This window comes from Hyperolius riggenbachi, chromosome 1 (assembly GCF_040937935.1).
Source record: "Hyperolius riggenbachi isolate aHypRig1 chromosome 1, aHypRig1.pri, whole genome shotgun sequence".
Classification (NCBI taxonomy): Eukaryota; Metazoa; Chordata; class Amphibia; order Anura; family Hyperoliidae; genus Hyperolius; species Hyperolius riggenbachi.
This window is the reverse complement of record NC_090646.1, coordinates 645,332,953-645,358,464: the sequence shown is the minus strand read 5'-3', so window position 1 is coordinate 645,358,464 and position 25,512 is coordinate 645,332,953. Positions and strand designations below refer to the sequence as shown.

The 25,512-nt window shown below is 45.4% G+C and overlaps 1 protein-coding gene across 2 annotated transcripts in view; it reads left to right on the top strand.

Annotated features, from left to right (window-relative positions):
* The window catches only part of ME2 (malic enzyme 2), a 101,754-nt gene that overhangs the window by 30,298 nt on the left and 45,944 nt on the right, over positions 1–25,512 (top strand). For both annotated transcript variants that reach the window (XM_068251355.1, XM_068251356.1), the window contains exons 2-8: positions 4,797–4,913; positions 6,419–6,552; positions 8,601–8,750; positions 11,529–11,604; positions 20,262–20,423; positions 22,421–22,524; positions 23,995–24,104. In XM_068251355.1, the coding sequence (XP_068107456.1) occupies positions 4,806–4,913; positions 6,419–6,552; positions 8,601–8,750; positions 11,529–11,604; positions 20,262–20,423; positions 22,421–22,524; positions 23,995–24,104 (844 nt within the window). In that variant the 5' untranslated portion in view covers positions 4,797–4,805. The remainder of the gene's footprint in view (positions 1–4,796; positions 4,914–6,418; positions 6,553–8,600; positions 8,751–11,528; positions 11,605–20,261; positions 20,424–22,420; positions 22,525–23,994; positions 24,105–25,512) is intronic.

Sequence of the window (25,512 nt, the reverse complement as noted above, 5' to 3'; positions counted from 1 at the left end):
AATAGGGAGCGTAGCTTTCCTGGAAGGTCTGGTTAATGAACGCAGTCACCTCACAGCAGAAGTCATTGCATCATTTTATATGTAACTCGATGGTGTAAACTTTGTTTTTAGGTAAAGTCAATACCGGCTCTTAACCTGCAAAATAACAAGGTGGATCCAGGTTAATATTTTATTGCTCAATGCACTTAGTAACCGGAGAATTCTCTATGACTTTCTGAACAGTGGATGGGGAATGCTGGGAGTAATGGGCGGATAATGATGTGGAAAATGATTATCGCAGAGCTGTTTACTTATTGGCCGGAATCCCGATTGTCAGGCTGCCAGTGTGAGAAGGTCCATCCGCCGCCGCCCATAGCAGATCAGAGCTGCTTCAGCATCCATTATTTACACATAGCAAGGCCTGGACTTGCTCCTGGCTGCCACCCCCAATCTCATGTCCCCTGTCACCTCAGGCAGCTCAAAGGCCTCAGCGCACTAAGACACGTTCAGTAAAAATGTCATGCAGCACGGTGGCGTAGTGGTTAGCGCTCTCGCCTTGCAGCGCTGGGTCCCTGGTTCGAATCCCAGCCAGGGCACTATTTGCAAAGAGTTTGTATGTTCTCTCCGACTCCGTGTCTGCGTGGGTTTCCTCCTGGCACTCCGGTTTCCTCCCACATTCCCAAAAAAAACATACGGATAAGTTAATTGGCTCCCCCTAAAATTGGCCCTAGACTACAGTACTTATACTACATAATATAGACATATGGCAATGGTAGGGATGAGATTGTGAGCTCCTTTGAGGGACAGTTAGTGACAAGATATATATATATATTAATATACTGTACAGCGCTGCGTAATATGTCGGCGCTGTATTAATACTAAATAATAAAATAATAATGTTCCGTAATTTACCTCATGAGCTATTTTAGACTTTGTGTGTTTTAAATTTACTAAGATATTTTCACACATGCGGTAATAGTTTGGTAATTTACCGAAAAATGCATGACAATTCACTAATATTTTTTACTTGACATGAGGTTTTATATTCAGTATTTTAACCCTTTAGTAGCCAACAAATTTAGAGGCTTGCAAGTGCTCCAGGCCAATTTATTTTAGCACTTTATTTTTAATTTATTTGTTACATTTACTTGCTTCTAATTAGCATTGGTAATTAGCACTCGACACTAGGGGTCACCGTGAGACAGTAACGGAGGACTTTTGCTTTCAGTTTCTTTATTTTCTGCCAGTAGAGCGAGATCAAAGAATTCCAAGAATTTACCTCACACCAAGTTCTGCCGACTGAAGTCAAAAGCATTGCAGGGAGAATGAATGAAAGATGTGACACAAATTAGCATTTATTTGTTATTATACTGACAAGTAAAGATCTAGTCCAAGCTGCATAAAATTCATTTGTATCGGCTCAAAACAATTAGGGCTTCATGCACCGGTAAAGTTGCCGTAAGCATTCATTGAGTTATTTACCTCACAAGTCAGTTATTTACCTCACAAGTCAGTAAATTACCTCACTAGTTGGTCATTTTAGTTTTCCTTGTGTTAACAGCCTTGGTTAGTTGAGTTTCACACAATGTTCCGTAAAATCAGCTTTCTTCTGATTTACCGAATGCAGTAATGCTTTGTGAATTGAGGCCACTGTCTGTCATAGCAACGTGTGTTGGGAGCTGCACACAGCTGTTCTTAGGACACATCGTTATCCGGGTGATTATGGATTCTCCTGAGGCTAGGGTGACACAATGGCTGCATGTCCTATGCCCGGTGCACACCTCATACAAGTACACCTCCTAAGGGACGTTATTATTGATTTACATAGCAGCATCCTCCACCATAGCGCTGTACGATATAATCACAAGGTGCATAAGATGAAGAAAGTGCAACATAAGTGTGACACTCAAAAATGTTGCAGAATATAAAAACAGCTGTGGCTAGAAATTATTTGAGAACAAATGATCAAGGGCTCGTTTCCACTAGTGCAGTGCGAATCACCGGGATTCCACCGCTGACGAAATCGCATGCGGATGCGATTCCGCGTGCGTTTTTTGCCGCGATTTCGCATAGGCAGGGTATATGCAAATTTAACCATGTCACTGCCTGGTTCAATTTGCATTAGTTTTCGTGCGAATTCGCACGCGAAATCGCGGCAAAAAACGCACGTGCGTTTTCCCTATTAAATACATAGCCTGCGAATCGCCTGCATTCCTCACGCAGGTGAATTCTGCAGGCCCTACCGTGCAGAAAAATCCTGCACAGAAAAACGCACCAAAAAAATAACAAGTGGAAACAGTCTCATCCACTTGTATTGGTTATGCGAATCCGCATGCAGACAACGCATGCGGATTCGCTCTAGTGGAAACGGGCCCTAAAGGACATCAGTTGGTTACCTTTCCCTTACCCTATAAAGAGAGAATTTTTTTTTTTTGACCCAGAAAAACAATCTTTTGTGGATCCTTTGTTACGTAATTTTCTGTCTTGCGCATGTTGAGGAAACCTTGTTCAGCATCTAATGACTTCTGCCGCTGCTAATGATCAAGCACGATTATTGCCTGAAAATATCCAACAAGCTGTATTGGTCAACGTGACCAACAAAGGTATTCAAATTTTGCAACGATATGTGTACAATTTATTATTCCTTCATACTTCATTATTAGTTTCAAGCGATTTTTATCAAACATGTACATAGTTTTATAGATCCCAATTTCAGTCTGTTTTTGGCCTTCAGAAGTCCCATTTGTTTACAAAACAACTCTATGGTAGGATTTGCAGAAGAAGTGTTGCTGAGTACCCAACTATACTACGCAGAACCAAAATTTTATGTAGTGCTGCTCAAAGTACTCAAAAATTCCTCTAATTATTTGTATTATGTTTGTTAAATCTTCTGTTACCTCTGGTTGTGATGGAAGACATGGCTGAGGACTGTGATGGTGTGGAGTCTGTATGGGTAAGTCTTCATGCCGGAAGTAAGCGATTTCAATTGCTGATTGGGATCTGTTATAAACCTCCACACATAAACCGCATGGAGGAAGGAGGCAAAATTATATTTAGCATTGCTTTTTATTAGAGGGCTTTTCAGTCTTTTAGCCCCTTATATCTAGATAGGTTAGTGGTTTGGGGTCACCAGCAGAAAAAGCTGCAAGCAAAAACGGGGGCAAAGTTATAAAGGGTGATTTAAACTATCCAAACCTGGATATTAAAGCTACTGGCTCTAGTAATAGTGGCAGATTTATATCAACACTGCAAGACCCTAACTTAACTCAAATAGTAGCTGAACCAAGCAGGGGAGATGCTCTGCTTGATTGGGTGATTTCAAATAGATCCATTATTCTATCTAAACTTTACGTTCGAGAACACTTGGGGAATAGTGACTGAAAAGATGGGACACAACCAAAAGTATGAGTTTTTAAAAAAAGGCTAATTTGAAGAAGCTCAAAGATTCACAAAGTCTGATATACGGGGATAGTAAATAACAGAGTAAGGACAATCCTTCAAATTTCATTGGCTCCTGACCCTGTGGTCACTGTGAGCCAATCAGTGATGACAGAAATGAAATCTGGTTAAAAAAAAAAAAAAAAAAAGGCTTTGGTCCCTTTTTAAAGTGTAACTGTCGGGCATAAAATCAAAAATCAATTCTTTATTTTTATCTGGTAAACAAGTAATAAGCATGCTAATCAGGCAATTCAAAAGTTAAAATTTCTATTACTTTTCTTGTTGATAAATGATCATTCCCCAGTTTATCTGACACTTATTTGGTACGTTGCTGCACAAAAGAAGTTGCAGGGCATGCTGGGTTGTCTTTTTTTGCTTCTTGATTTCCCCTCAGACTTAACTAATGTACAGAAGCAAAAAAGGACAACCCAGCATGCCCTGCAACTTTATTTTTGCGGCAACGTACCAAATAAGAGTCAGGTAAATTGGGGAATGATCATTTATAAACAAGAAAAGTAATTGTGATTATAACTTTTGGCTTGCCTGGTTAGCATCCTTATTACTTGTTTACCAGATAAAATTAAAGAACTGATTTTTGATTTTATGCCCAACAGTTACACTTTACGCGTAGTTAAAATGTGGAATGTATTACCACAGGAAGTAGTCATGTCAAATAATTTTCTGCATTTAAATAGGATGCTTTCCTTTCTTTAAAAGACATCAATGGCTAAAATTACAAATTACTAGGTAATTCCTGGTGGTGTTGATCCATTGATTTTTATCAGACTGCCATCTGGAGTTGGGAAGAATTTTTTTTCCCATTCTAAAGATTAATTGGCCCAAGCCTGGTAAGGGTTTTTCGCCTTCCTCTGTGTCAACTGGGGATGTGTGAGGGTGAAGGACTTTTTTTGTTTGTTTGTTTGTTTGTTTGTTTTTGTTTTGGGTTTTTTTCCGCTTAAATTTCATGAACGAATTTTTTTATCATAACCACACTATGTATGTTACTAACTTACTATGCCAAGTAATTTATTTACAGTGGGTGGAATATGCAAATCATTCCTATACATTCTTTTAATGAACCTAAGAAGCCTTCTATGCCGCTCTGCTGTAACCCGGAAGTGATGCGCTCTTGTTGCTGTGTTTCCATTGCATGGAAGGAATGATCTGCGGTCACCTTCTTTCGTTTTGTAAGAAGAGAATCCAGTTCTGTGCTTTGATTAATTCAGTAGGGGGCTTCTAATGTCATGTGGGCAGTTTCGATTTCACTGCTAAAATACCGATGGCTCTGATTTTTCGTAACTTAAATGGGCATTGCATATTTACATTTCCTCACATTACATTGTTTAAAATAATGTATCAATACATGCCTTTCTTTTTAGGTTTCCAACATGCTGTCCCGACTCCGAGTCCTGCCAAGTATGGGCCTTGCTGCCCGCCGTGCCGTCCACACCAAAGAGAAGGGGAAACCGCTGCTGCTCAGTCCAAGGACAAACAAGGTGAGGAATCATTGCATGTCCACATCAGCACTTGGGCTCTAGTGCTACGAGATCACAAGCTGGAGACATGGGGCATCCAAGAGCAAATAAGAGAGCTGGCCAGGCCCGTGGAGTCTGTACAAAAATTATACGTCTCCTACTCCTCAGTTTATGAAACCTTACACTCCAGGTACCCCAAATTTCTTTGACTGCAACTCCTTACCAGGGTTATGGAGTTGGTACAAAAATCACCTAACTCCGACTCCTCATTTTATGAAATCACCGACTCAGAATCCAGGTACCCAAAATTGCTCTGACTCTACAACTACACAGCTCTGGAACTGGCCCTGTCCACATGTCAGGGTGCTGAAGTGTGGTGACGGGCGAATTTGGGTTTCCGAATTTTGATAATGCGAATTTGAACACCAAAACTAGTCACAAGTGACTATAAGAGCCTTCTGTCATGCTGCCCCTACGTTATGGAACTTCTTACCTCAGCAGATCAGGACAGCTCCATCCCTGGAAGTGTTTAAATTCAGACTGAAAACCCACCTGTTCAGTTTGGCATTTGCAGAAATATAACTTTTGTTGTGTGAATACTCCATCCTACTACCAACTACTGAATCTGAGAGAGCCTAAGTGCTTTGAGTCCTATGGGATAAAAGCGCTATAGAAATGTTATTGTAATGTATAAGTCACTTGTGAGGCCACATCTGGAATATGGGATGCAGTTTTGATCACCAACCTGTAGGAAGAACTGTAACAAATACCAGCAATTTAATCAGATGGCTGGAATGTCTCACTTACCAAGGAAGGATGGACAAACGGGGCTTATTTAGCTTGGGGAATAGACTGAGGGGTGACTTGATTAACATGTATAAATACATCAGAGGGCAATACGTCCCTAGGGTTGTACAAAGGCCAAGGAAACATGATCTGAATATGAGTGGTTAAAATGTGAAATATGGTACCACAGGAAGTAGTTATGGTAAATTCTATATCTGCATTTAAAAAGGGCTTGGTTGCATGAAGGACATCTATGGCTATAATTATTAGTTGATCCAAGGATGTTATCTAACTGCCACTGAGTGAGGACATTTTTTTCCCCCTTTTTGAGGCTAATCTCAATGTACAAATTATCCTCACCTGGTGTGCATGCCCAGAACCCTCCCAGTGGTGATGCACAGCCAGGTGGGTGGAGCATGGATATTCGGGGAGCACGGGGAAGTAGAGCATGCACCACTCTTTCAGCTTCTGTTCGACTAGCTGTAGTTGGGAGATATGAACACGGAGGAGGTTGGGTGGGGGCTGGAGGCAGCTACAGACAGGCGCAACAGTAAAACGGGGACCTGTAAGTATTAGGATTCCATAAGACACTCATTTTCATGTTTAGTTTAGTATTTTTGTGGTCAGTTCAGGTGTCCTTTAACCTCCTAAAATATTTAAATAAGATGCAATAAATCCTGTATACTTTGCTCTTTATTGGAATGAGTTGACAGAAATTACCACTTTATGTTTCTGTTTAGGGAATGGCGTTCACGCTGCAGGAGAGGCAAATACTTGGCTTGCAAGGTCTGCTGCCCCCAAAGATTGAGACGCAGGACGTCCAAGCTGCCCGATTCAGCAGAAACCTAAAGAAGCTGAGGGACCCCCTGGAAAAGTAGGTTGTGGCTTCTGTAGCACTGGCCAATCAGAGCTTCGTATTCTCTGTAAAGAAAAACACTCTGTCCCGACTCAGTCTCCCGTCATCTTTGCCAAGCCAGTGCTGGGACCCCCTGAAGCCTGATGACAAAAGCTTGTTGATTGAGTTCGGCTGTATTGCGCAGATGCAGACTGCTTGCGCATGCCCGGAAGCATGGAGCCAAGACGCAAGCTGTCCTGCGCAGCTGCACTCGTTCACGTACTGGAGAGCAGATGCAAACTTTGTTGGACCCAGCACTGGAACGGTGTGGTAGACTGGGGGGGAGGGCGGTAGAAGCCTCTGGAAAATCCAGGGACTTTCCTCTACTGAGAGTAGCATGTGACGTCGTTTGCGGTTTTATAACTCACAGGTTTTACTGTCACTCTTTTTCTGCTGAAGTGACTCGGCTGTTGTCAGGGAGAGGGGGGGGGGGGGAGGAAGCAGAATCAAGACACAGGCAGAGAGTGTCTCCTTGCCAGCAATGATTACATTTGCCAGTTAGCCACAGATGAGCAAGCCTGTACTGCTCTCTGCAGTGAAAATAATAGTTTTTCCACACTGGGAATGCTTTCAAATGTTCTTTTATGAACCCATGGGCACCGCCAGGGTACAAGCAAGGCAAGCCTCCCTTTAGAGGGGGTCTTGCTGTCTCTGGTGGACTGCCCTATGCTCCGCGGCCCCGCCCCCTTCTGCCACCCAGCGCCCGTAATTTACATGCCCTGATCCAGCGTCAAATCTCACTCTTCTGCCGCCGGCTTTGCGTTCCATCACCATGATTGCTTCCACCATGACGTCCGAAGTGCCGGCTAGAAGTAACCATGGTGACCAGAGCTAAGCAGCCAGCAGGAGAGCGTTGAGATTCCGCGCTGAATCGGAGCATGCGTGTTGGAACAGAGAAACCACTGCCAGAGGTGACACACAGGGGAACAAGAGGTGACACTGACACAGGGGCACTAGAGGTGACACAGGTGAACCAGAAGTGACACAGGGTTATAAGAGGCACAGTGGGAACTGAGGTGACACAGAGGTGGGACAAAAGAGGCACATAGGTGACAGTGGTCCGACTTGAAAATGGATTCAGGTTAAGAATGGACCTACAGGTCCCTATCTTGTTCATGAACCGGGGACTAACTGAATTTCACTAGTCACTTTTTTTAGGTACGTCTTGCTAGTACTGACTATGACCTTTCTTATCATCAGAACTGCTTTAATTTATCTTCAATCCATATTTACATAAAAAAGCGCACGTGACCGCGCGCAAACCTCTGCTTATCACGTTGAGTCACGCTGTTCGCGTGAAAACCTCGGCGATCGGCAGCTCGCGTGATAACTGCTGTCATAGCAGTTATCACAGTTTTGTGAATCGAGCCCATGATACCATCATGCAGTTGGTTCCGCCCACATCATGTCATCGCCACGGGGTAAGGGCACAAATTATTTGCTGCTTGGGGCCAAAAAAAACCTTAGCAGCAGCTCCCGTATGTACCCAAGAGTAGTTACTGAAATTTTAGTTTTCTGAGTACAGTATAATCCCACTCTAAGGTGAACTTGAGGTGAGTGTGATTATGGAGGCTGCCATATTTATTTCCTTTTAAACAATACCAGTTGCCTGGCAGTCCTGTTGATCTGCAGTAGTGTCTGGGTCACAACCCTTAAAAAAACATATGACTAATACAGTCTGACTTCCGTCAGAGCACCTGATCTGCTGCATGCTTGTCCAGGGTCTATGGCTGAAAGAATTAGAGGAAGAGGATCAGCAGGACAGCCAGGCAACTTCCATTGTTTAAAAGGAAATAAATACTGTATGTCAGCCTCCGTATCCTTCTCATGTAGGGTTCCCTTTAATACTGATACTGCTATACTACCACACGTCTTCTAGTGTGTATGTATATAATACCCATGTTGTGTGGTGTGACAGAAGCCCTCTTGATCTTCCAGAGCAATCCCCACACTGTTCCTTGTACCTTCTGTTGTCACCTCGGAGGTCCCCTGCAGACAATCTCCTCACATTCTTCTTTCTGTTTCAGGTACACCTATGTGATGGGCATACAGGAGAGGAATGAGAAGCTCTTCTACAGAGTATTACTGGATGACATCGAGCATCTGATGCCCATCGTCTACACGCCCACCGTCGGCCTGGCCTGCCAGCAATATGGACATATATTCCGGAGACCAAAGTCAGTATATATGGCAGTGCATCTTCTCAGTTGTCTGTCCTGCAGAGAGATTCGGTGAAGGCACCAAAAATATATGGGCGGTAAAACTTTAAAATATAACCTGTAGATGAGAGGTAATCCCTTACCTCTCTAGAAGATACAGGCACCAGTTGAATTGGAAAAATATGCATTCAAGAAATTGACAACACGTTTCGTGGGTCATGGCCCGCTTCCTCAGGTCAATACAAAAAATGCCTTAGCAGCATAAGGAGTAGAAAGTAGGCAGTCCTTTGGAGGTAATAACTTGACAGTTTTCAGGAAAGTGTATGGAACTACAGGAGAACGACCGTCCAGTATCCAGCAGGTCCTGGAGCACCGAGCGGGGATGGTGAATTCCCCACAGACCTATACGGTGGCTGCAGGAACTGCAACCCACCTTTGGGTGTATAAAATCGTATATTTTTTTTTCCTCCTATACCAAATGATACTGCACCATCGGACTCCTGGTGGAAATCTACTTCTCGTTTAGGTGCTCTTGGTCCCTACAAGAACCACCAAACCCCTTCTACTGTCCTCCTGCAGAGCTCTCTTGCATGGTGCAGCTTTATGGTTACCTGTTATGGTTACCTTGGGAGCGGTTACATAAAAAAGCATATTAACAGACTTGGGTCAAGTATTGACCTGATTACTTATTAATCTGATTATTCATTTCAAATAAGACCTCAGGGGATTTCTTGTTCTGTTAAGACTAATCCAAGGTGTACTTTACTGGAGAACCTGGTTGAAGCTTTTACATTACAAGACATGCACCGTTTGTACCTTCAAAACTGGCCTCAGCTTGATTTGACTACCTGTGTTCTAAAACCTACTTAAGAATGTTTCTTTGATAAAGACAAATATGCTGTTTGAGACATATATCGTATGAGATGCCAATAGAGATTGGTTTGGTGTGTGGGACTCTGATAGAGTTTGGTCTGTATGTGGGACACTGCTAAAGACTGGTTTGGCTCATGGTAGCCTATTGGAGACTGGTATGATGTGTGGGGCACTGCTAGACTGTTGCACTGTGTGGAACGCTGCTAGACACTGGTCCGTTGCATGGGAGCCTATTGGAGACTGGTATGATGTGTGGGGCACTCACAGACTAGTGCCACTTGTGGGAGCCTATTGGAGACTGGTATAGTCATTGGTTTGTAAGTAGGACAGTGCTAGAGACTGGTCCGGCACTTGACCGGAATATAGGATGCTACTAGGGAGAATATTGGAAACTAGTACAGTGTTTGGAAACCTGCATCAGACTGCACTATGGTGTGTAGCAGCCTATTAGAGACTGGTATAGTATATTAGACACTGCTAAGAACTGGTTCGGAACATGGGAGCCTATTAGAGACTGGTACGGTGTGTGGGGCGCTGCTAGAGACTGTTGCATGGGAGCTGGTCCGTTGCATGGGAGACTATTGGAGACTGGAATGACATGTGGCCCACTACCTTAGACTGTTTTGGTGTGTGGGAGTTAATTGGAGACTGCTACAATGAGTGGGACGCTATGTGAGACTGGTCTGGTGTGTGGGAGCCTATTGGAGACTGATACGGCATGTGGGCTTCTGCCTTAGACTGGTTCAGTGTATGTGATCCCACTGCCTTGTATTGGTTGGATGTGTAGACCGGTCCAGCGTGTAGGGGAATTTTAGGTGGAAGGACTATGGCTTTCCCTTTGGTCTTTTGACTTCAGATCAGGGGTGTAACTAGAAGGAGCAGCACCTGCGTTTGTAGGTTGACATAGAGCTGCGGAGGATCCCAACTACTAACCTTCCCTTCCTCCGATACAGAGAACTATAGTTCAGATCAGGTGTGTTTGTGGCTACACTTGTTATGGGTGTGGAGATCATGATGGCCACACTTGTTTTATGACCCTTGTGAGATGGGCCTCCAGGCCGTGGAAGGGCACCAAGGGGAGGCAAGGGAAGGGGTGTGGACATTTGGGGGGCATCAAAGTTTCGAAGGGGGGGGCCCCATGAATTGTAGTTATGCCCCTGTTTCAGTTGTTTCCTAGTCACACACCTGAAATAAGCCTGCAGCCTATGGTGTTCGGTCTGCATGCTTGTGACCCAGTTGGCATTACAGGCAGAGGATCAGTACAACAATGAGGCATTTTAAAGGAAGTCTAAATTTTTTAAAGGAAGTTCCAGCAAAATGAGGATTGCGCAAAAGGTGGATCAGTGCATCACCAGGCCTCCTCCGAATGGCCTTTAATCAGAGGTGCGCTGAGCCCCCCAGAAAACTGCAAACGCACCTTGAACCCAAACAGAAGCTCTGATCCACCTTTTGCGCAATTTTCAATTTTATTTGGTAGCGCACCCAGGCTATGCATATGCATAGGTTAGGATTTAGTTAGTGTTAGGTCTCCTCCCATATGAGGATGACTTCTCCGCAGTGGGAGGGATGAGTACGGTACTTAATAGATTACATGCAAGCTGTTACGGAAACCAACATCCTCCAGTGGTAAACAGGTCATGTGTATGCTAGGTGTGTATTTTATCCCACAAGTGGGGCTTGCACTCTCTTGCAGGTAGGCACTTATCTGTTTTTAAGTAGCGCTGCTCATTTCCTTGCCATCCAGCAAAATGAGGACCTTCTGGAGCTCAGAGGAGGCACATTTGGAAGGACAGCATCTGCTCTACAGTGTCTTGTAATACTGACATCTACCCATTCTGTCTCACCATCTTTTTTTTTTTTTTGTAAAAGTCTCTTTAGTAGCACTTGTCTGAGCAATAATGAGTGTCCATGTTTTTCCTCCAGGGGTGTATACATTACTCTGTTAGACAGAGGTCATATCCGATCCATCCTTGATAACTGGCCAGAGACTAATGTGAAGGTAAGTGTATGGAGGGAGGGGTAACTTCTCATTTCTCTGTTCTCCTTCCACTGGAGTATTATAAATATTGATTATGTCAAGAGCTTTATGGGAGGGTTCTCAGTCCCCTTTAATGCTTTGTGTTCCATTCAACCCCCTCCCATTTATTTATCCTCTGGCCACGCTGGCCATCACTACACTGCTACACATTATTGATTTGTTGTATTTAAAGGGAACCTAAACTGAGAAGGATATGGATTTTTCCTTTAAAATAATACCAGTTGCCTGACTCTCCTGCTGATCCTGTGTCTCTAATACTTTTAGTCACAGCCCCTCAACAGCATGCAGATCAGGTGCTCAGACTGGATTAGCTGCATGCGTGTTTCAGGTGTGTGATTCAGCCTCTACTACAGCCAAAGAGATCAGCAGGACTGCCGGGCAACTGATATTGTTTAAAAACATATATCCCTCTCAGTTTAGGTGCACTTTAAATGTATTTGTATGCACTAGCACTTTTGAAGGACACCTTTTTTCATTAGCACTCCTGACAAAGCCCTCCTATGGAGGTCAAACATGTAGAGTACTGGTGTCTTTTTCTTTAAAACCCACCTCTTCAAGGTGGCATCCTCACCCTCTACCCTGCCATAAACCCCTCAGTTGAATACCTATTCTACACCCCCACCTAATGTTTCCCTCCCCTTAGTTTGTCAGCCTGTGGAAGTGTACTTCCTTCCCTATTGTATACTTCTTGATCTTTCCATTCTTGCCTTCTCATTAACCGTCTCGGACTTGAATTACTGAATCCCTGCAGCCAGCGCCCAAGTCTCATGACCATGTTTCTTGTACCGTCTTCTTGTTAACCTTTCCCCACATTTTGTATAACCTTGTGTTACGTTATTTCTGCCTACCACTGTATGTATCCCTATTGATTGGTGGCGCTTTACAAGTAACTTTAGGAGCATTTGTATGAACTGAGATAGAGGTGAATTGGGGATCATGATTGGTGTCATCCCTGTATGGTATCTGTATAAATAAACTCGCAAAAGATAAGAACTGGCACAAAGGACAGAAAAAGGTCAGAATTGGGTAAGCATAGCCTCCCACATACCTGCTGTTGTCTCATCTGTATTCTATACAGTGCTACGAAAGTTGCTGGTGCTATATAAAGACTAACAAGGAGTTAGGAGAATAGAATTGGGCAGTTCTCAGGTCATCTCCGTTTAATCTAAAATGTAATTTTGAATGTTGTGTTGGAGGTGAATTTTTTTTTTACGTATTTTTAAGGTAGGGAAAGCCCTTCACTAGATGCTGGGAGAAGTGTAGATCTGCAGCTGAAACTGTCTAGATGAGGTGGGCACTCCAGAGGACCAGCAGTCAAAGCTTCCTCAAATACCAGTATTACAGTCCTGGCTAAAAGTTTTGAGACTGTGAAAAATATTAGTTTTCACAAAGTTTGCTGCTAAACTGCTTTTAGATCTTTGCTTCAGTTGTTTATGTGATTGTGAGGATCAGCGTGGCAGCCTTTTGACCACTGTTCAGGTCTGCATTCTGCAAGTCTCTGGAAGAGAGACCTTTTGTCAGTTGTGCAGCTTGCTGCTGAGGGATTTGCATATGTTTGTCATGCAGATTGCCTAGACACATCCCTTGTGGGGTTGTTCTATAAATACTATGTGATACCACAGTAAGTGGCTGGTCATAAGAGTTAGTCCTGTGGAACACTCGCCTGGAGTGTCAGCCTTGCTCTTTGTTTAAAGATTAGCCTAGAGTAATTCCTGGGACTGCACTAGGCAGGTTTCCCTAGTGCAGTTAGGATTGCTTATCTGTTTTGTTTGTCCGTTGCGATTGTCCTATCCCAGCGGTGGTCGACAGGAAATCGTTCTGTGTGTCTGGGTGCTAACCGGAACAGCGGTTGTTACTGGTAGCCCCTTCTGATCTGTTTCCCTGGATCGCACCATCCTCTTGCGCTAGTGCTGTGGATCCTTCTGTTCTGCTACTCTGTACCTGGATCGCACTAGCATCTTGCGCTAGCGCTGTGGATCCTTCTGTTCTGTCTTCCTGATTCGCACTAGCCACTTGCGCTAGTGCTGTGGATCCTTCTGGTCTGCTACTCTGTACTTGGATCGCACTAGCATCTTGCGCTAGCGCTGTGGATCCTTCTGTTCTGTCTTCCTGGATCGCACTAGCCACTTGCGCTAGTGCTGTGGATCCTTCTGGTCTGCTACTCTGTACTTGGATCGCACTAGCATCTTGCGCTAGCGCTGTGGAACCTTCTGTTCTGTCTTCCTGGATCGCGCTAGCCACTTTCGCTAGTACTATGGATCCGTCTGATCTCCATCTCTCTGTCTCCCTGGATCGCACTGGTCTCTTTTCGCTAGTGCTGTGGATCCTGTCTCTCGCCTGTTCCTATTTTCGTGTGTCTGTCTTGTCTGCTACGAACACTTGCTGGAGGCTCGGTGAGGTAACCGTTAAGCAAGCGCTCAAGTCCTCTGTTTTATGTTTGTCTGTCGGTGGTTAGTTAGGCGTGTTTGTCTCTATTGTGCTTATCACGTGGAGACCGCGCATAAACGCGTGCACTGTTGCGAATGAGTGCGGTGTTCGCGTTTAGCTAGCGTTTGTTATTTTCCGTGTCTTCTCATTGTATTATTTGCTGTGCCTTTGCTACTCTTGTGCTCTACCTTGCTGTAGCCTTGTGTCACCTCTAGCAATCGCCTCTCTCGCGATTGCGTTCCTGCTTCCTATCTGCTGTTGTGTATGCACCGTCGCGGGTTGGCGACTAGTTTGGTGCACACACATACAATCTGTCACTTTGCTCTCTCTGCTTCAGGGCTATCTTGCCTTGCGTTCCGTCCCTTCGTGCAATTCCTGTCTGGCGTGTGTGGCAGGGCAGAGGAGCTGTTCCTCTGCACTCCACAGCTCCATCTGTCGACAGGAATTTCCCTCTACAGGTGCATTGCACCTTTTGCTGGGTTTCCTGCAAATTATACGCTTGTGGAGGATTTCCGCAGTGTCAGCGCTGGTCTTGTGCGCTGATCACGGAGAGAATCCCACAATCGTTACAGTATGACCAGCCAAACCAAAATTCCCAGTGTAGAGGGAATTTCTGATTTGTACGATTTTGTCGAGTATGGGTCCTGTGTCTTTAAGAGCTTTAAAAGGCTAAACTCAGAGACCAAAGCGGAATTTCTCTCTGAATGTGTTAGGTTTTGCCTGAATCCCACCTTTCAGATTACTGATACGTCCACGTCGGCTCTTCAGTTTGCCTATGTGCTCTTGAAAGACGATTCGTTCACCTGGGCGTATGATGTGCTAAAAAACAATTCTTGGAATGATAATCTGTATCAGTTTCTTGCAGTGATATTCTCTCACTGGTTTAAACTGCCTGGCTTACCACCTGCTCTAATTGAATGTGTAGCTGCTGATAAGTCAGCTGATCTTTCCCTTCCATGCAAAACCATTCAGTATGATAATGATGTTTTCAATGATGTTTCTCAGTTTCCGGGTTTTTTGCCCCAATCCAAAGCTTGTGTGGATCCTATTATAGTTAGGATTGCACACTATATTAAAGCAGTTAAAAGGTCTGTTCTTGTTCCCGAACTCCACCCATATGGAGATTATCTGGATACTGGCCTGTTTGAACTTCCATTTGCCTCATGGGACATTGGGGCCTTGATGGAGGAATTTGATTTTGATTGGAAAGCCTTTTGCGATTTTTACATCGCAAAAAGCGAAGATGTCTTGAATGATTGTCTCGATTCTATGTACCTATTGATTGATTCCGATGAATTTGACGAGGGTGATGTGGATGTGATGATTTATGTATGGCAGACGATTTTGGATGAGTTGCACACACACCAACCAATTGGTTCCAATAAAGTGACATCGTTGTCGGATGATTGTTCCTGCCTTTCTGGGGTAAAGCATGTGAGTTGTGACATTGTGCGATCTGAAATGAGTGGGTGTGCCACTGTGGTTGATTCCTGTGTGAATCCTGGAGGATTCTCTCCTGAATGCGTGCAGTTTGAATCTGTGCGATCTGATGCCTGTTTCTCTGATGTTCCTGCAGATTGTGATCAGCATGAAAGTGTCAGTTTTCTCAAGGATGTGTGGGACCCCTTGTCATTTAGAGACAGATTTTTAAGATCTTCCATCTGTGATCCTGCCATGGGGAAAATTCCTAAATTTTGCAGCATCAAAAGTAAAATTAATATGCCTAATAAAGTTTTTCCTGATGTTGTCGCTATTTCTACTGCAGATGCGTCTTTGTCTCACCCTGTTCACACCTGTAAGGGCCCGTTGCCTGGTAACACTTGCTCCAGTGTTTCTGTCCTGAACACCTTACAGTCTGCCCCGCAGATCGCGGAGGTTTGCGCTATGGAAGCGTCAGTTTCACAACCTGAAGCGATTTTTTTTTAATCGCAAGTTTTGCGTTCTGACTCCTCGGATTTGACATTGTTAGCCGAATCTAAGAGTGAGACAGCGCTTCGGTTTTGCGAATCTGACTCTGAAGCATCTTTGCTGGGTCCAGAGAAAGTTTCTCTGAGCCTGCCCTGTACCATGAATAACAATATGATTTCCAATCACACTGACATTTGTGAGTCCCTTTCTTGTTCTGAGGAAAATGCTGATTCTGCACCCTGTACTCTGGATGAGTTAATATGGCCTTGTTTAGAGTCTCCTGCAGTGTCCCTAGAGGCTTGTCTAGGTATTGCTACTATACTCACCTGTTTTTCTGCAGTTTTTGAGTTGCAAGCTAGTTTGACTGTTACACAGAATTCTGGGTGCAGTGAGATTAAAGTTAGGGAGTCAGTGTGTGTTCCAGTAAATATTCCTGTACATTCCGCTCATGATGATGAAGTTCGGTCTCAGTTTTTGGTGGAACCTTCCCTGGGACATATGCCCTGTCCACAAAATAAAGTTCCAGTTTTGCCCTGTAACATGGATAGTTCAGAATACTTCTCAGAAAACTTGAAAAATGATGTTCCTGAGGTCTTGCCTGATTTCCTGGAGACCTCCGAGTTCCTCCCAAAGGGTGCAGAACTTGTAGGAGATGTCTCCTGCCCCCCAAGCCCTTCTGAGGTGTTGCCCACTTCAGTAGGCATTGCTGTCTTGCTGGCTACTTTTTCAGCTCTGGTGAAGCTTCAGTTATGCGTAGTCAATGATGAGTTTTTGTCAGATACCATTACAGTCACTGAGACTTCTAAGCCTGAGTCCGAGTTTTTTGTTGAAAGTCCAGTCCTTGAGACCACTGCTCATGATGATCCTCTGCCCGGTACTGGTTTTGGTCCTGTCGTGCCAGACTCTGAGGTTGGCAGTTCCCCGACATGTTCTGAGATTTCTCCTGTGGTGGTGTACCCCAATGTGCTCTGTGACCCAGAAAGCCCAAGTTTGCCTCGGTTACCAGCTCAGATGCTTCCTCGGTGGAGGCATGCTCTGATATGGCCTGCCTGCTTGCATGCCCAGAAGTGGTCCCTGAAAGTCCTGATCTTGATGGGTGTCCTCGTAATTCTGAATCCGGAATTGTCATTGGTTCCATAGGGGTTCTTGATAGTTCTCCATGTGAGCCTGGTGATTGTTCTGCCCTCTTGGGATCTCTGTGGAGCTTCAAAAGGTTCTGGGAGATTCCGGGAGACATTTTGCTTGGTACCCTGGATAAGATCAACAGTGGCTTTTGTGTTGTAAGGAACACTTCGAACAGGTATTGTGGCAGGTTTGGTATTTTCGAACGCTCCTTGGAAGGTGGTGGGTATTGTCTGGAGGGTGTCGATGGCTTCTTCTCTGGCGTTCACAGTCCTGATGGGTGTTATACTGAGACTGGTAGTACTGATGGACATGTTTCGGTGGCGTTTGCTTCCGATGAGGTCGGTTTCAGCTGGACTGACTCTGGAATTGGGCCTTGTTGGGCTGTGCTGACCTTCATGAGTCTTCAGTTAGAGTCTTTTGCAAATATCAGGTTAGAGGGTCGTCTGGAATCCGACCCTAGAGGTGGGGTACTGTGAGGATCCGCGTGGCTGCCTGCGCAGGCAGGCAGCCTTTTGACCACTGTTCAGGTCTGCATTCTGCAAGTCTCTGGAAGAGAGACCTTTTGTCAGTTGTGCAGCTTGCTGCTGAGGGATTTGCATATGTTTGTCATGCAGATTGCCTAGACACATCCCTTGTGGGGTTGCTCTATAAATACTATGTGATACCACAGTAAGTGGCTGGTCATAAGAGTTAGTCCTGTGGAACACTCGCCTGGAGTGTCAGCCTTGCTCTTTGTTTAAAGATTAGCCTAGAGTAATTCCTGGGACTGCACTAGGCAGGTTTCCCTAGTGCAGTTAGGATTGCTTATCTGTTTTGTTTGTCCGTTGCGATTGTCCTGTCCCAGCGGTGGTCGACAGGAAATCGTTCTGTGTGTTTGGGTGCTAACCGGAACAGCGGTTGTTACTGGTAGCCCCTTCTGATCTATTTCCCTGGATCGCACCAGCCTCTTGTGCTAGTGCTGTGGATCCTTCTGGTCTGCTACTCTGTACTTGGATCGCACTAGCATCTTGCGCTAGCGCTGAGGATCCTTCTGTTCTCTCTTCCTGGATCGCGCTAGCCACTTTCGCTAGTACTGTGGATCCGTCTGATCTCCATCTCTCTGTCTCCCTGGATCGCACTGGTCTCTTTTCGCTAGTGCTGTGGATCCTGTCTCTCGCCTGTTCCTGTTTTCGTGTGTCTGTCTTGTCTGCTACGAACGCTTGCTGGAGGCTCGGTGAGGTAACCGTTAAGCAAGCGCTCGCGTCCTCTGTTTTATGTTTGTCTGTCGGTGGTTAGTTAGGCGTGTTTGTCTCTATTGTGCTTATCACGTGGAGACCGCGCATAAACGCGTGCACTGTTGCGAATGAGTGCGGTGTTCGCGTTTAGCTAGCATTTGTTATTTTCCGTGTCTTCTCATTGTATTATTTGCTGTGCCTTTGCTACTCTTGTGCTCTGCCTTGCTGTAGCCTTGTGTCACCTCAGGCAATCGCCTCTCTCGCGATTGCGTTTCTGCTTCCTATCTGCTGTTGTGTATGCACCGTTGCGGGTTGGCGACTAGTTTGGTGCACACACATACAATCTGTCGCTTTGCTCTCTCTCCTTCAGGGCTATCTTGCCTTGCGTTCCGTCCCTTCGTGCAATTCCTGTCTGGCGTGTGTGGCAGGGCAGAGGAGCTGTTCCTCTGCACTCCACAGTTCCATCTGTCGACAGGAATTTCCCTCTACAGGTGCATTGCACCTTTTGCTGGGATTCCTGTAAATTATACGTTTGTGGAGGATTTCCGCAGTGTCAGCGCACGTCTTGTGCGCTGATCACGTAGAGAATCCCACAATCGTTACATTGATGTACTGAAATATAATTATAAGCACTTCATATGTTTCAAAGGCTTTCATTGACCATTACATGAGATGTATGCAAAGTATTTGCAGAGTCAGTATTTGCAGTGTTGGTCCTTTTTTTATTCAGGACCTCTGCAATTAGACTGGGCATGCTCTCAATCAACTTCTGGGCCAAATCCTGACTGATAGCAACCCATTCTTTCATAGTCACTTCTTTGAGTTTCTCAGAATTAGTTAGTTTTGGTTTGTCCACCTGCCTCTTGAGAAATGACCACAAGTTCTCAATGGGATTAAGATCTGGGGAGTTTCCAGGCCATGGACCCAAAATTTCAACGTTTTAGTCCCCTAATTACTTAGTTATCACTTTTGACACGGTGCTCCATCGTGCTGGAAAATGTATTGTTCTTCACCAAACTGTTCTGGGATTGTTGGAAGAAGTTGCTGTTGGAGGGTGTTTTGGTACCATTCTTTATTCATAGCTGCGTTTTTTGGCAAAATTGTGAGTGAGCCCACTCCCTTGGATGAGAAGCAACCCTAAACATGAATCGTGGCAGGTGTGAGCGCATCTGCATGCACAGTGAGGCGAAGACTTTTGGAAGATGGCCTGGTGTCAAGAAGGGCAGCAAAGAAGCCACTTCTCTCCCAAAAAAACATAAGGGACAGATTGATCTTCTGCAGACTGTATGGTGAATGTACTGCTGAGGACTGGGGCAAAGTCATATTCTCTGATGAAGCCCCTTTCCGATTGTTTGGGGCATCTGGAAAAAGGCTGGTCAGGAGAAGAAAAGGTGAGCGCTATCATCAGTCCTGTGTCATGCCAACAGTAAAGCATCCTGAGACCATTCATGTGTGGGGTTGCTTCTCATCCAAGGGAGTGGGCTCATTCACAATTTTTCCAAAAAACACAGCCATGAATAAAGAAAGGTACCAAAACACCCTCCAACAGCAACTTCTTCCAACAATCCAACAACAGTTTGGTGAAGAACAATGCAACTGAAACAAAGATCTAAAAGCAGTTTAGCAGCAAACTTTCCGAAAACTACCGTAATATTTTTGACGGCCTCAAAACTTTTGGCCAGGACTGTACACTATACTGGAACATTCGTCTCTGAGGAAGATTTTTAAGTGAAACGGATGTCCATTCTTATCACCCCCACTGCTGTATCCCCATGCCTGTACCCAGCTTTGAATAAAGGTGCCTGTTTGATGACTCAGTGTTTCTCTCACCTTTTCACTGTATACAGTGAATGTTTTTTTAATCTCTCTAAGCTTTTGACGCCAGTATATAATATATGCATAGCCACAACGCGCTGATAATGGTGACTGGTTTCTGTCTTTCAGGCGGTGGTGGTGACGGACGGAGAGCGGATATTGGGGCTCGGTGACTTGGGAGTTTATGGGATGGGTATACCAGTCGGGAAGCTGTGCCTGTATACCGCCTGTGCCGGCATCCGCCCGCAGTCCTGCCTCCCGGTCATGATTGATGTCGGCACGGACAACCCGGTAGGTTTTGATTGGCTCTTTCTGCAGTATCTTGAAAGTGTGCTAAAAATTATTTATGCATATACGATAGTAACTGTTTGTTCATTGAAAAAAATATTTTAATAAGTAATCAAAAGCTACAATTGCTAAACTGAAGAGGAGATTAATAGCTAGCCTAGTGGTGAATAATATAAAGAAATGTTTTTTTTTTTTTTTGTGGGGAGGGAATTGTACACAAATACCAGTCCAAGTACATTTGTGTCCTGGTTGTCTGGAACTCAACTATCCAGCAGTCTTGACCAACCAGCTCAAATCTGGAGTATGTATCGCAGTACTTGCAGTGGTGAAGGCCAACCTCTTATGCTGTTTGTGGGCTCTGCTGTGCTTAAAGAGAACCTGAGACAAGGGGGTAAAATAATTTATACTTATCTGGGGCTTCATCCAGTCCCATGACAACCATTGCCTCACTGCCTGGCAGCTCTGTTCGCCCGCCATTGGCCCTAGTAGTACTCATTCAGTTGCGTAAGTCAGGCCCATCTGCACATGTGCGGCCCGGCCGTTCGTGCCTGTTGCGTGAACGCAGCGGTGGTCATGGGGCTGAAGGAATTCCCAGGTAAGTATCAATTTTCTTACCCCCTTCGTCTTAGGTTCTCTTTAAAGCACAACTGTAATGAGAGAGATCTAGAGGCTGCCTTATTTACTTCCTTTTAGGCGATACCAGTTGCCTGGCTATCCTGATGATCCTCTACCTCTAATACGTTTAGCCATAGACCCTGAACAAGCATGCAGCAGATCAGGTTTATTGTCAGATCTATCAAGATTAGCTGCATGCTTTATTCTGATGTGATTCAGTCACTATTGCAGCCAAATAGATCAGCAGGACTGCCAGGCAACTGATATTGCTTAAAAGGAAACAAATATGGCCGCCTCCATATACCTCTCAGTACAGTTTTCCTTTAAAGAGAATCTGTAACATCCAAACGTCCCCTGGGGTGTACTCGCCTCGGGAGGGGGAAGCCTCAGGATCCTAATGAGGCTTCCCACGCCGTCCTCCGTCCCTCAGGGGTCTCGCTGCAGCCCTCCGTACCACGGCGACGTAAATATTAACCTTTGCAGGCGGCTGTCGGCTCCAAAGTAGGCGGAAATACCCGATCGCTGTCAGGTCCTTGCGTTGAAAGACATCCATGGCTACAATTACTAGGTTATGCCTAATGATGTTGATCCAGGGATTTTATCTGATTGCCATCTGGAGTCAGGAAGGAATTTTTCCCATTTGGGGCTAATTGGACCATGCCTTGTGGGGGGTTTTTCGCCTTCCTCTGAATCAACAGGGGTATGTGGGGGACAGGCTGGAGTTGAACTTTGTACTGGTTGAACTCGATGGACGTATGTCTTTTTTCAACCAAAATAACTATGTAACTAAGGTCGGCTCTACTGCGCAGGCGCAAGTCTCCGGCGCCTGCGCAGTAGAGCGGACCCGACTGAGATCGGGTATTTCCATGTACTTCGGAGCCAAAAGCAGCCACAGCGCCCCCGCTGGAGCCTGCAAAGGTAACTATTAAATTAACAGTCGGGTCTGTCGGGCCGCTGTTCGGAGGGCTGCAGCGAGACCCCCGAGGAACACAGGACGGCATGGGAAGCCTCATTAGGATCCTGAGGCTTCCCCCACCCAAGGTGAGTAGCCCCCAGGGGATCTTTTTGAGGTTACAGTGTCTCTTTAAGCACAGGAGAGCCCACAAACAGTGCATAGATATGTCTCAGATCAGTACATAGCTGGTGGAATGCTCTCAAGGAAAAAAGTTTTGTATTCATAAATGAGACTAAACTGGTGCCTTTTCAATTTGGATTTAAACACTCTCAGGGTTTAAGCGGTCTTAATTGGCTTTGGTAAGGAGTTCAAAAGGCTAGGGGCAGCAAGACCAAATAATTTTGAGGTGGATTCTGGAGGAGATCAAAGCTATTAGATCCTGTGGATCAGAGGTTATTTTGCACTATTCTAATTTGCACTGTATCCACAGCAATTATTGCAGGACCACTTCTACATGGGACTATACCAGAAGAGGGATCGGACCCAGCTATATGATGACCTCATTGATGAATTCATGGATGCCGTCACTGACCGGTAAGAAGTCTGTCATCCACAGCTCATTCTATGTAGAGCGTATTTTATTCCATGAGCTCGTAGTTTGGATTTGTTCTGAACTTTAGAGCGAGCCCAAAAATTGGGAACAACATTTTCAAAGATTTTAGAAACAAGAGACAGTTGATTGCTTGAAGCTGGTCGATCTGTCCACGGAGTCAGACTTTCTTTCCTAACCCCAGCTAGAACGATCGCTCATATGTTAAGCAGAATACCAGTCACAGGATTAAAGCACTATACCTTTGGGGGGGGCAGTTATACTTACCACACCTGTAAGAGCCCCACTTGCCCCTGAAAAGCTCTCAGTGATCCAGTACTGTTCAGTCTGATGTTGATGATGATGTCTCTCCACTTCTGAATGAACTTTCGAACAGTAGCAGGGTATTGATTGTACCAATCATAAAGGAAGGAATTTGGTGGCTAGACTAGAGAAAGGTATTTCATCAGTTTCTTCTCTTCTTAAATCACCATGGAATTCCTCAGAAGATGAATTCAGACAAAATAAAGAAGTTGATAAGGGTGTTATGGGGGCTTTGAAGGGTGTGTAGAGTTTAAAGTTTTCTTGGAAATGATACTTTTTACTTTTTGTTCCAAAATTATACTTTAATGAAAGGATATTGCAATGGGGATGCCATGTGAGTTCACTTTAGGAAAAAAACATCTCTGCACTCACCAACTTGAAGAGCTGGAGTCTTTAGGTCCATTCCCAGCCAGGAGACTCTAGATGGAGTTGGAACATGTGTCCTCTGCTTTCCTGTTTCCACCACATCCTTTCATTTGCCTCTTACTTGGCTGTTGACCAGAGATGGATTGAGGTGTAACCAGGCCTAAGGGAAGATGGCTTGAGTGCCGCCTACAGTTGTGTTCAAAATTATTCAACCCCCACTGAAATTGATTGTTTTGGCCAGTTTGACATTGATTTTGATCACTTCAGTGTACTTGTTTACAATTAAATCAAAGTGTGAGTCCCTCAGAGGGACAGTTTTCGGCCTGAGTTAAACTCCGCTTAAAGTGGACCTGAACTCTTGCAGACACAAGGAAAATATAACAGAAATGCACCCTGTATGTTTTAAAGAGTTTAGCCTGTGTAATTCCTACTCATTTGTGTCTAATCACTAGTTGTAATCTGATCTCCCCTGTGTCACATGACTGCCTATGAAAGCAATAGCAGATAAGCCAATTTGAAAACACAGGATGTTAACAATATGTCTGCTTCCATGAATCAGGAAATAGAAACAGTGCAGATTTATTGTAGGATTTGTATCAGCTGTAGCAAGGGTTTTTTTTGTGTAAAGGTTATTAGGATTTTGTGTAGCTTTTTTAGAGCAGAGAGGAGTTCTGAGTTCAGGTCCCCTTTAACCCCATGTTATGTGCCAAATAAATGGATAATAGTAATCACCTGTATGGACGCCATAGCTCTGGCCACTTCATTCATTAGTGTGTCTTTCCCAGGTACGGCCAGAACACGCTCATCCAGTTTGAAGACTTTGGGAACCACAATGCCTTCAGATTCCTCAGGAAGTACAGGGAGAAATATTGCACTTTCAATGATGACATTCAAGGTATGTGAGCTTTATATCAGGTGACTGTTATTCTGTAACAGTGCAGACCCGGCTGGCTGGGCAGCAGAATATTATAAGGGAAGGTTCAGGGACTATCCCAAAAAAATAAAAATCCCCATCCACTTATTTGGGGCTTCCTCCAGCCTGTGGCAGGCAGGAGGTGCCCTCGGCGCTGCTCTGCAGGCTCCCGGTGGTCTCCGGTGGCACGCCCGACCTGGCCACTACTGAGCCTGCGCAGTACAGCCCGGAGGACGTCCGATGACGTCAGCGTGCCGCCGTGAGGCGCATTTTGGAGCGCACAAGAAGCCCGACCTGGCCGCCGGCCTGGCCAGGTCGGGCGCGCCACTGGAGACCACCGGGAGCCTGCGGAGCGGCGCCGAGGGCACCTCCTGCCTGCCACGGGCTGGAGGAAGCCCCAGGTAAGTGGATGGGGATTTTTATTTTTTTGGGATAGTCTCTGAACCTTCCCTTTAACCACTTGCCGACCGCACACTCATAACGTGCGTCGGCAAAGTGGCAGCTGCAGGACCAGCGACGCAGTACTGCGTCACTAGCTGCAGCCTAATTAATCAGGAAGCAGCCGCTTGTACGAGCGGCTGCTTCCTGTCAAATCACGGCGGGGGGCTCCGTGAATAGCCTGCGGGCCGCCGATGGCGGCTCGCAGGCTAGATGTAAACACAAGCGGAAATAATCCGCTTTGTTTACATTTGTACGGCGCTGCTTCGCAGCAGCGCCGTAAGGCAGATCGGCGATCCCCGGCCAATCAGCGGCCGGGGATCGCCGCCATGTGACAGGGGACGTCCTGTCACTGGCTGCACAGGACGGATAGCCGTCCTGTGCAGCCCCGATCACCGGGGGGAGGCAGCAGGTAGGAGAGGGAGGGGGGAATTTCGCCGCGGAGGGGGGCTTTGAGGTGCCCCCCCCGCCACCCACAGCAGGCAGGAGAGATCAGACCCCCCCCAGCACATCATCCCCATAGGGGGGAAAAAGGGGGGGCAATCTGATCTCCCTGCCTGCACCCTGATCTGTGCTGGGGGCTGCAGAGCCCACCCAGCACAGATCAATCAAACCAGCGCTGGTCCTTAAGGGGGGGTAAAGGGTGGGTCCTCAAGTGGTTAAGACAAACTTGAACTTTACTTACTTTTCCGCTCATCTCATCTCAACTTCTACGACCTTCATATTTTAAAGTGAATGTATATGCAATTGTTCATGGACTCTGGCCTGGATTTTTAAATGTCATGTTTTGTCTGTGGTGGTTCTCATTTATTCAAGTCATAATTATATTTAAAAAAAAAAAAAAAAAAAAAAAAGTTGCTCCAACTCTGCATACCTTACTTTCAGGGGATGTGTTAATTTCAGGGAAAGAGGGTAGTACAGGTAGTCCCCGACTTACGAAGGACCCGCCGAT